The sequence below is a fragment of the Primulina tabacum genome, chromosome 1 (genome assembly GCF_025594145.1).
Source record: "Primulina tabacum isolate GXHZ01 chromosome 1, ASM2559414v2, whole genome shotgun sequence".
Lineage (NCBI taxonomy): Eukaryota > Viridiplantae > Streptophyta > Magnoliopsida > Lamiales > Gesneriaceae > Primulina > Primulina tabacum.
The window spans coordinates 51,203,041-51,214,747 of NC_134550.1; the positions used below are offsets into that span (position 1 = coordinate 51,203,041).

General features: G+C 35.0%; 2 protein-coding genes across 15 annotated transcripts; one reads left to right on the top strand and one right to left on the bottom strand.

Annotated features, from left to right (window-relative positions):
* Positions 1–225: 225 nt before the first annotated feature.
* LOC142547286 (ABSCISIC ACID-INSENSITIVE 5-like protein 2) lies at positions 226–2,911 on the bottom strand. 8 transcript variants are annotated; one of them, XR_012820649.1, is made up of 4 exons: positions 1,530–2,771; positions 1,381–1,452; positions 586–722; positions 226–477 (listed from the first exon to the last, which is right to left on the bottom strand). XR_012820649.1 is itself a non-coding variant. In XM_075655522.1 (4 exons), exons 2-4 carry the CDS (start codon positions 2,184–2,186, stop codon positions 406–408), a joined length of 801 nt encoding a protein of 266 aa, XP_075511637.1. In that variant the 5' UTR covers positions 2,187–2,381; positions 2,807–2,911; the 3' UTR covers positions 226–405. The 8 variants fall into 8 exon arrangements, 7 of the variants coding, with proteins under 7 accessions (XP_075511637.1, XP_075511641.1, XP_075511620.1 ...); XM_075655522.1 differs by lacking the exon at positions 586–722 and adding an exon at positions 2,807–2,911 and having other exon boundaries at positions 1,530–2,381; XM_075655526.1 differs by lacking the exon at positions 586–722 and adding an exon at positions 2,807–2,885 and having other exon boundaries at positions 1,530–2,238.
* Positions 2,912–5,345: 2,434 nt separating this feature from the next.
* Positions 5,346–8,204, top strand: LOC142547317 (UBP1-associated protein 2A-like). Of its 7 annotated transcripts, none has more exons than XR_012820661.1 (3): positions 5,346–7,081; positions 7,614–7,676; positions 8,001–8,204. XR_012820661.1 is itself a non-coding variant. In XM_075655574.1 (2 exons), exon 1 carries the CDS (start codon positions 5,495–5,497, stop codon positions 7,070–7,072), a length of 1,578 nt encoding a protein of 525 aa, XP_075511689.1. In that variant the 5' UTR covers positions 5,346–5,494; the 3' UTR covers positions 7,073–7,081; positions 7,614–8,204. The 7 variants fall into 7 exon arrangements, 4 of the variants coding, with proteins under 4 accessions (XP_075511689.1, XP_075511702.1, XP_075511695.1 ...); XR_012820663.1 differs by having other exon boundaries at positions 5,346–7,072; XM_075655574.1 differs by having other exon boundaries at positions 7,614–8,204.
* Positions 8,205–11,707: the final 3,503 nt, after the last annotated feature.

An 11,707-nucleotide genomic window follows, 5' to 3' on the forward strand; every position in this document is an offset into this window, starting at 1 on the left:
AAATACTAATTATGAAAATTATGTTAAAATTTCACCATAAAATAGATTTAAAAATAATCATCCCCACGATGTGATGCGCTAATATTCCAAAGAGTAGATGGTTGAAAAACAAATTTAAAAATATGCATTTCTAGTTTAGAATTGAAGGCTGCCAAGTGCCAGCATAATGGAAAAAAGACCTCTTTCACACATCAGAATTTTTCCCATCTCCTTTAACATACACGGTGATGGTTCAGAGATCCTACATAGATTATATGTTTTCTTTCAATTTACATAGAAAAATAAGTGCAAAGAAGAGGGCATCTGCATCAGAAGCCAAAACCAACTCTACACTCTGATTTCCAAAAGTCAAAGTTCTACGCTATGCTCTAGGAGATAAAAATGATCTTTCCTTCTCCAGTTATGTCAAACCGAGCTTGTTCTTCGGAGCTGGTATCTCGGTTTGGGAAAATCAAGAACCATCAGCTCATCAAATTCCTGACAAATACAGAAACAAACATCAAACGTCACTGCACTTTTGCTTTCTTCGCATTGACGCAAATGAAAATCAAGTCCAATTAACTATTCACGATTCAAAAGTTATACATCCTTAAGAGATTGTATCTTCTGAAAGTCTACAAGATGGCTGATGAAACACAGCAAAGCACACATCAGCGCTTACAGGAGCCGACCTATCCCAGAAGAGCCGATCCGACTCTCTTCAACTTTGGAAAAACGTATGCCTGTACAGAACAATGGCCTTTACCATTTTGCTGATTGATTAACTATTCCTATTTCCTAATATGCCCACCGAAATAGCAATAAAGCCCACAAAAATTCAGCAACAAATGTTGGCCAGTTAAGATACAATAGCACTAGGTTCACAAAAGATGCTTTATCAAGCAGTACTTTTAAAAGTGTTTCTGTTTTTTCTTAATAAATAGAAGCATTCTAAGTTTTCATAGAAAAGTGAATCAGATTTTTTTAAGCTTTTAATCGATAAGCTGAAGGAGAATCCTAAATGCCACATGTGCTACTGGCTTCCTTAAGCGTTTTAAAAATAAAAGCACTCTTGAAAAAAAGAAAACGTTTTCCTTACAAAAACTACTCCATCCAAATGCACTCATTATCTCCACAAAACTATTCGCAGCTATAAAAAATGAGAGTTCTGTTTCCACCACTGCCTTTTATTGCGGAAACTAGGCATTCACAAGTTTTAAGCATATTTTAACTATTGTAACACTTTTAAAGCCGACCAATTTATCGAAGTAGACAACATTTGCTACAATAAATAGGCGATTGAATTGCAAAATACTTAATTGCTTCACCGATATGCTCTGACAATGCATCACAGCACACATTAAGTAGTAGGATAATGAGGAATATACAGAGGCTACTTACCTTTTCTTTCATAAGCTTCAGATTCTCTTCTTCAAGACGTGAAACCTTGCTCACCAACTCATTGTGATAAGCCTGTTCCACATCATTAGTATTTCAAAATATGAAGATATCCGTGCAAAGAAAGTAAAATACTACGATTAAAATCCTGCCTGCTTTCTTGCTCGCGAACGGGCAGCTGACTCCCTATTCTTAATTTTTCGTCTAAGCCTCCTCTCAATGGTCTTCTCGAGGTCTGTCGAGTCTCTTCCCCGCCCTGGCATTGAAGTATCCGACAATGTATCAATTGAGGCAGAAGACGACAACCTTATTTGGGTCGGGAAATTGTGAGAAACCAATGCAGTATCCAAAGACATGGCAGTTTCTAGGGAAGCATCAGCCACACACATCTCAGCTTTTACCAAGAAATCTTCCAAAGTGGTCTCCCCAAGAGTCGGCCCTTGTTCTTGACCACTCATATTCTCCAAATTCCTCATCTTGTAGACTCCTTGTATGTCCCTCCACACCTCATTCACAGTCTTACCTGTAAATGTCCTCAAAAGGGACAGGCTGACTTGGCACTGCATCGAGGCTGCAGGGGAAGTACTTCTCAGGTCCATTCCAGATGAATGTCTCGCCTTAGCAGTCGACACATTTTTAAGCAATTCATCGAGATTCATGCTGCCTAATGGTTTACCTAGATCGCCTAACTGATTTTCCACTTCATCAAGTGTGAGGCCAAACCATGAGCTTTTTTGTGCCAATGGATGACGTACGTGAGATTGCTGCCCACTACCACTCACATAAGAATTCATTGTCTGAATTCCCATTCACTCTTAGGCGGAAAACAAATGAGAGGGCCAGCGTAACCAAGAAAAGGAGCTAAAAAGGACCAAACAAAACAAAAAAATAAGTCACCTTTAGGAACCACAAGAAATGTTTGATTTAATACCAACTTTCACTTTTAAGCCCTCGACACCTATCCATACTAGAGGATACACGCATGTAAGCGGCCAATAGCTTTCCTTCAAGAAATATTAAAAAAAAAAGAAGCTCAGATGCATTAATCAACCAATCAGTACAAGCCGAAAAGATGCAATTACTTTGCCGATATACAGGGCTCGAATTGTGTCAGTCAGTGTAAGCAGCATGGGGAAAACTAGCATTCCCAGGCAATCAAACTCGAAAAATCATTCTAAAAATTTGAGAGAATCAGGGTTACACTAGTCCACATGAACAAAATAATTCAAAACTCACCAAAACACAAGGAAAGCTAATGGAAGGCCAAAGGAAAAATCTTGAATAACCCTGGAGCCCTAATGGGAGACAAAAACTAGACAATAAAAGGGGGAAAATCCATTTCAACATGAAGAACAATCAACCGGCGATCACAACACAAGTAAAAACAGAGAAGAAACAACCTTGATTACTGAAGAAACAGCGCAAATACCTGGCAGCAGAAGAGGATCCGATGAGCAGACCGTTGATTATTGATAATAAATCATTATAATAACGATTGTTATTTCCTTTTTGTTTGTGTTAACGATAAATATCATGGTCTTGCGAATTTTTATACGTGAAATCAGTCAATTTTATCGATATTTATAATAAAAATAATATTCTTAATATAAAAGTTAATGTTTTTCATGGATGACCCAAATAAGACATTCGTCTCACAAAATGCGACTCGTGAGATCGTCTCACACAAATTGTGCACCAATTTTCCGTGATCTCAATCATCTAAGATCCTTCAACTGATGCGTCTCTATCTTGTGCACCAATTTTTTGAATGTTGAAATTGACAATGCCTTTGTGAATAAGTTAGCTATATTATCACTTGAGCGAAGTTGATGGACGACAATATCATCATTTTCTTAAGCTCGTGTGTATAGGAGAACTTTAGTGAAATATTCTTTGTTATCTCACATTTGATATAGCTCCTTTTAATTATACAATGCAAGCAACATTATCTTTGAATATTATTATTGGGCTATCTTTGGTTGTTGGCAACCCACGCAATTCTTGAATATGTTGTGTCATGGATCTCAACCACACACACTTCTGACTTGCTTTATGCATTGCAATGATCTCAGAGTGATTTGAAAACGTCGTTGTTAAAGACTGTTTCACCGACTGGCATGATATGACAATGCGTGTATACACAACCTATTTGGGATTTAGCTTTACGTAGATCAGAAAAATATCATGCATTTGCATATCCAACTAAAGAAGACTTTGGTTTTGTCGAATAAAATAATCACATATAAGTTATATCATGAAGGTGACGAGATATGTGTTTACATCATTCCAATATCTTCGGGTTGGACATAAGTTGTATCTTGATAAAAGATTAACAGAAAATGCTATATCTGGGCAAATACAATTTACGAGATATAATAATGCTCCAATCGCACTTAGATATGGTATTTCTAGACCAACGATTTTTTTCTCATTTTCATGTGGTCGAAAAGGATCTTTGTTAGCATCAAGTTATCGGAAAAAAAATATTGGTCATTGTAGTGTATGTGCTTTGTCTATATAAAAGCTCTTTAATATTTTTTTCTTGTATATGATGACTGATGAACAAATATTCTCTCCTGTAAATGTTCAATTTGTAATCTGAGACAAAATTTTGGCTTTCTTGAATCTTTCATCTCAAACCCATTTTTCAACTAATTGATAGTTTTAGTAAGCTCTTCTAGAGTGTCAATAAGATTTAGATTATCAAAATATGTTGTCACAACTGTAAAAACCTCATATGTCCTATTGATAAAAACGCACAGACAAATAAGAATATTTATGTACCCTTCTTTCAACAAATATTTACTAGGACAATACTTTAATCTATATATGAATTTATGCAGTTTTACTGATAACATAACCTTGAGTACTTTACCATAAAGATAAGCAGTTGTCACATCCATAAGTAGCATATCAAGACTTTTTGATACTGCTAAACTGATTAGGAATTTAAAAGTAGTGACATCCATCACAAGTGAATATGTTTTCTCATAGTCAATTCCAAGTCTCTGCGAGAAACTTTGGACAAGGAGTCGGGCCTTGTATTTTACAATTTCACTATTGTCATTCTTCTTTCGTACAAAAAGACATCGTATCATACCAATATTATATTTTCAAGTGTTCGAACTACATGTCCAAAGGCTTTATGCTTTTCTAGTGAGTCTAATTTAGTTTATATAACCTCCTTCCATTTTAGCCAATCATCTTTTTGTTAACAATCCTTAACATATCGTGTTTTGGGTCTTCATTATGTATGATGTCAATGGCGACATTAGAACAAAGACATTGTCAACAGTTGTGTTATTTTGATCCCACAATTTTCACGTTTTAATAAACTAAAATAATTGTGTTTAAGCTAAATTTAGCTAATCAATCTTTGTGAAAATGATATTGGCACTTTGTACATTATATTATAACTTGACTTATCTAATTTCAATTCACTTTAGCATAAATTTTATTTTATTTTTATTGGAGATTTACATTGCAAGAAAAGCTCGATCAATGACATAAATATATGAGTTTTCAGTATCAATTATTTTAAATTTGATATAAAAACATGTGTTCGGTGTATAAAATATTTTCACCCATATTTGTTTTACATTTCATCTATCTAATTTCAAGTGTGTATCATGATTTTGTATTCGATTTGAGTTAATTGGTACCGTGCACATATAAATCAATATGTTAATTTAATATGTTTGTATCTAAAGTTTCTCAAATTAATGCTCCAACATTGTTAATTATTTTATACCCAAACTTGTATAATAAATGTTGGAAATTAATAAAATTATTATAATTTTATGTTCAAAATATTATTTTTTTATTATCAAATTTAAAATAATTATAGTGAAATATTATATTGTGAAATTTTTTGTATCAATTTTTTAAAGTTTAAAAAATATTTTTACATCGATTAATTTAAAAAGTCATAATTTTTTTATTAGGACAGAATCTGAGCTCAGTCCCAATCGTATGATTGAGATTTAAAAACAGTCTTAACCCGTAGGCCGAATCATTGATTGATTGTCAAGTTTCTGACATTTCGGAGAAAGCCCTAACCACACCGCCGCCGGCGTACTACAAACCCTAACCCCCAATTTCTTGTTCTCGAGCGGCTATGGCCAAGAAGAGAAAAAGCCGAGCTATCGAAACTCCTCAAGAGCCTGAGCCTGAGCCCGAGCCGGAGCCCGAACCCATCCAGTATAGTGAGCCAGATCCGGAACAGTACAGTGAGCCAGATCCGGAACAATCAGTCACTGAGGAAATACAACAAACCTCAGTGGAAGACCCAAGTGTTGGGGAAGAAGAAGAAGAAGAAGCAGACATTGAAGAAGAAGCAGAAGAGGAGGCAGAGGGAAAGGGAGAGGGAGAGGGAGAAGAGGGGAAAGAGGTGCAGGAAGACGACGCCCTTCTTGAGAAGATCGAACATGAGTTTGAAATTACAGAAAAGCCTTCCGAGAAAGACATTTCAGAAAATGGTGGTGCAAATGAAGGGCAGAACGAGGAAGACGAAGGTGAATTGGAGGAGGAGCCATTGGAGAAGCTTCTCGAACCCTTTTCTAAAGACCAAATAGTTCTTTTGGTCAAGGAGGCAGTGGCCAAACACCCTGATATCATCGACAACGTGCGCGAGTTGGCCGATGCCGACCCTTCACACCGCAAGATTTTCGTGCACGGTCTTGGGTGGGATGCGACTTCTGAAACGATTACCTCTGTTTTCGGGAAGTACGGGGATATTGAGGATAGTAGGGTTGTTATAGACAAGAATTCCGGGAAAGCTAAGGGTTATGGATTCATTTTATTCAGGCACCGTCATGGAGCGCGTCGTGCCTTGAAGCAACCACAGAAGTTGATCGGGAGTCGGATGACTTCATGCCAACTGGCATCAGCTGGTCCCGTTCCTGCTCCTCCACCCATTGCTGGGTCAACTGTTTCTGGAGCCCCAGTAAATGAGTACACGCAGAAGAAAATTTACGTGAGCAATGTATCCGCCGAGATTGATGTTAATAAACTTGTGGAGTTCTTCTCGAAATTTGGGGAGATCGAGGAAGGACCGTTGGGGTTGGATAAGCAGACTGGGAAACCAAGAGGTTTCTGCTTGTTTGTTTACAAAAGTGCCGAGAGTGCCAAGAAGGCGCTGGAGGAGCCACACAAGAAGTTTGAGGGTCAGATTCTACATTGCCAGAAGGCCATAGATGGACCTAAACATTCTAAAGGTTATTTCAATCCTCAGCATGGTCAACCACAGCAGCAACAGTCTCAGCCTCTGGTCCATCACCAGGGGCAGCAAGGGTATTATCAACGTACTGTGAAGAGGGTTAAGTACGCAGAGAGCAGTGGAGGGATGTTGCATACGGCTGGGCACTTGATGGCACCTAGTGCAGGGCCAGCTGTGCCTCCCATGACGTTCAATCATCCGGTACCCCCGACAGCTATTGGACAGGCTGTAGCAGCACTGTTGGCCACTCAGGGGGCTGGCTTAGGAATAGGGAATTTGCTTGGAGGGATTGGTGCTGGTGTAAATCCACAAGGAGGTCAAACGATGATGAACAATGTAGGTTATGGAGTTCCAGGCGCATCTGGGTATGGAGGACAGTCTGTGGTGCAGGGAGGTTACGGTGTCCAGCCACCAATGGGTCAGGGTGGCGTTAGACCACATCAAGGTGCTGCCCCCTACATGGGTCATGGTCACTAGGTAAGTGAGGTATGTTTGTTTATTAAGGAATCTTTATGAAAAATAAATTATTGACTGATGTTACCTGGTGCTTGTTGAATGTCTATGAATGGGTGGTAATTGGCAATTCTAGAGCATGACAAGAATCACCATACAAGATTGATCTAACAGTTGGAAATCAGTGGGTTTTGTAGTTGTGGGCTTGTTTATCTCATGTTGGGTTTGATCGTTAATCAACACTATAGCTACCCAGCCCATGGAGGGACCATAAAAAGCTCTATAACTTGATGCTTGCATTATCTTGCAATGAGGTTTACCGTTTACCCATTGCGTCTAATAATCTTCTGAATGAAAGTTGTGTTTGGACCGGACCTATTTTGTTGGAATCTTGCAAATTTCAAATAAGGAAATAGAAGTTTTTAAGAAATAAAAAGACATGAATAAAGTTGTACGTGATGTCGGAAAGCAATAACACACCTGTAAATTTCTATGATACTGATGTCTGAAAGCAAGTTGTACATGATAGATGGACTTTTAAGCTATTAATTAGTTTTTCCAGCAGGCACAAAACACACATGCATATCGGCAGGGATGTTGTCAGGACATGTATTTTGTGCTCGTATAGGTAAATCATGTGATGTCTGTTCGATTTCCATCTTCTAATGAGTTTTTTGCTTCTGACATAGTTTTTGATAGTTTTATAGTCTAGCAATTTGTATGCATGTAATCTCTTGTCCCAGATTCCATATTTTTATGTAGATGGGATATTTTTGGTTTTAACCTGTTTTACTTATTAAAAGCTCTTTGTTTAATTGAAAATGCAAGTTTTATGTTTTTTGATTAAAATTTTCATTACTTGAATCACAGGTTCAACTTAATTATCTTTTGTGAATGAAAGTCACTTTCTTTGGCAAACAGCCTCTTTATGTTTTATTTATTCATTGTGCAGATTCTTCATAATTGCATCAAACTTTTACTTTTGGACTCTGATGATTCTTCCGAAGTTCAGGATCTCATGCAAATGACGTCTTTCCTTGTTGCAAAAAGTTTATTTACCAGAATCTAAAATATGTATTTCTTTTAATTATCTTCTCGTCTGTCGAACATTTTCTAAAATAATATCTTATTTTGGGCTCTCTTACAACTTTTAGAAGGATTGTGATATCGCCGGTTCTTCCTAGATTTCTCTCTTTATTTTTTAAATGTTTCAATCAAGTATCCTTCTCCGAGTCTGCATTTTCTTGATGTTTTCCCTCTTTGCATTATCGAAAAAGATTTAAATTTTTTTATACTGAATTTTGACAGTTTTCTAACCTGTATAGGCCATAGTTGTAGTTTCTCCATATCTGTTCTGAGTTCTGCAGATGTTACGTATGCTTCTAAGATGAACTGAAGCCAAGCATCCATTTAGTTGTTCTTACAGAAGAGACTGCGTTGATAGTTCCTTTAGCCGCATGAGTCTCAATTTACATGATGTTACAAGGATTCTGTCACAGGAATCTCATACTGCAGGAAAGCTCATAAATATTCCATTTCCCATTCTGTAAATGCATTACTTTTTCTGGTATCCAACATGCAATAAGCCACTACCTTCCTCCAGACATGAAAATCTCAATTTTGTTTTGGAACTAAACTTAACATAAAAGCTGAGAATTGAGAGTTTTGGGGTATATTCATGCATAGCGAAAAATTTGTATTTTGGTAGCCGTTTTTTTCACTTGATTTTTCTTAAGGAAATTTAACCATCTCATAATCAGAATATGATCCAGAGATTGTTCATCAAGTCATTTGATTCATATAAAATTTATTTGCTATACTATTAGCTCGAAAGCTACAAAGAATTCTGATCCACATAAAAGCTGAGTATGATGTTTTCATGTTGGAGCACTTTCAGTGTGATCACACCTCGGTGTTTTTGTTCATCCTGAGTTCCTTAAACTTGAAATTTTTGAATATGATTTCACGCAAAATCGATACATTTGACTTCCATATCTACTTTTTGAATCCATCCATTTTTTGGCGAAGTTCTTGCTCTGCTACTTTACTCTTCTGGGATACCTCCACTCATTTTATAGCCCCTCCCAACCGAGTCCTTTAGATTCAGGGGGTCTCATTCACAGGCAGGAAACATGATCCAGAAGATGACGCCAAGATGAGAAGAGCATTCAACATTGTTCAGCTTCAATACAGGTATTGCCTGTTTTATATAGCAGCAATATATCCATGATGTTCTTAAAGTCCATGGATTGTGACTTCGTGAAGTCGACAATTGCTCTCTCCTCTGGGATTTTCCAGATTTGAATTACACTAAAGAGGTCATCATCTTGTGCCCATTGTGCTTGCATCTCTAGTCAAGTGATTTTTACCTTGAGCTGGGTTATGAATTAGTCGCCAAGCGCGCGCGCATAGTGTTGGTCGTCCTGATTTCTAGAGGGTATATGGCTATATGCTGTGAATATCGAATTCTTGTATTACGAGAAGATGGGATTTTTTGCTCTTTTATCTATAATAAAAATAATATAGAGATGTCAAACATCCGAAACACACTGTCATTCGTCTTCCACAGACTTCGTACAATCATAATTTTAATATCAACTTTTGAAAATTCCCTAATGTTCCCTTTCAACTTCCTTGAAAGGTTTATAAATGGAAAATTAATTAAAAATAATTATCGTTTAAAAATTTCATACCTGAGAAACTAATGCAGAAAGAATTCTTTGAAAGAAATTTTAAAAATTCTCCATGCCAAATTTTCAAATAAAAAAAAAGTTTGTCATAATCACTTTATGAAACCTTCATACATGATTTTGAAAACTGTCGTATAATTGTATTTGATCTTGTATGAGATTTAAGTTGTTATATTTGTTTTTTTTTTTTATTCTATGATATGACACTAATGTGATGTTAGCATAGCATGGAAATAAAAAATAATCAAAATTAAAGTGGAAAACATGGGAATTTGGTAAAAATCTATATAAGCAAAACTTGAACTTCTTGTGATAACTCAATCTGTTCACAACCAATGCTTTGTGTTGTAGTGTACTAATTATCCATGTGTGGAGAATAATCGAAGTTTGACGATCGGACTGATGTATGGTTCAAAAGTTGAGTATGGTAAAACGGCAAATACTCTGTAATAAATTTGAACTTAATCAAAAAGTTGTATCAATTGTGTGAACAAATTTAACTAGTTTTTATACTTTTGATTTAATTTGTATGAATTTTTAACTTTGTTCATATTCAATGTTTGTATAAATCATCTGAAAGTATCTGTAATTCGTTCTACCAATATTGTTAGGTCGAAGGATACACTATTTTACATTAAGTTTTGCACTATCGAATTTTGCTAACAAATTCATATGATATTACAATTTTTGCGAATGGTCTTTATTTTTCGATTTAAAATTTTTTTTATTGAAAATTATATTAAAATTTATATGTAAAAAATATTAATTTGTGAAGGAGGAAAAAATTTAAAATATGCGAGACGTAGTATGAAATATATAACCGAAGAACACATGAAACAATTTTCACTATTTTTTCCTTTATGATTCTTCTTTCTCCACTCTTCAACATCATATATAGTTCTGTATGTATACGTACATCGTCGATAAGTCGTATATTTTCTTGGGTTTCTACCAAGTTCAATGGTTAGTTTTTTATAAAAACAATTAGATAATATCTCGTTTTAATTGTTTCTTACTCCATTGTTTCATAACATATATTTTTTTGAATAAATCGAACTTTTCGTGATAACTCAATTTGTGCAACACCAATGCTTTGTATTGTGGAGAGCAATCGAAGCGTGACGCTTGGACTACCGTATAATTTAAAAGTTTTGAGTTGTAATTTTACCACCAGCACACTATAATTTTTGATAAAGCGATACACACTTCGCCTTAAATTTAAACTTCTTTAAATTGTGTGAACAAAATTTAACTTGTTTTCATACTTTTGATTTGATTTATATGATTTTTAAATTTGTTCATATTCAATGTTCGTATTAATCATCTTAAAATATTTGTATATTTCAAACGAAAAAAAATCTTAAAATATTTGCAATTCGTTCTATCAATTGCATGTCATTATGTCGAATGATACAATCTTTTACATTGAGTTTTATAGTACCGAAAATTGCTATCGAAATAATTTGATATGACTATTTTAGCCTATGGTTTTTTTTTATGTTTATTTTTTATTGAAAAATATATTTACATACATATGTAAAAATAAAAAATGTATGTGAGTGAGTGAAATGTAAATCCGAAGAACAGACGAAACAATTTTCTCAATTTCTTGCTATAAGATTTTTCTTTCTCCACTCTTCACCATTATATATAATATTTTTTTTGGAACTTTATTCTTTTTTTTTACACAAGTGCGATGCTAACATGACGATATTTGCACTATCATATTGATATTCTAATGAAAAAATTATTAAAATCTAAAAACAAAAATATATGATTAAAACTGAAATTTGAGCGTTTATAAAATAACGTTTTAAAGAAAAAATTATTAAAATCTAAAAATAAAAAATATATGATTAAAACTAAAATTTGATCGTTTATAAAATAACATTCTACACCGTCTTCACTCAAATTAAAATCGATAACATGGGACTTATCTTGAAAATTGAACAGTCGGGAACTTATTACA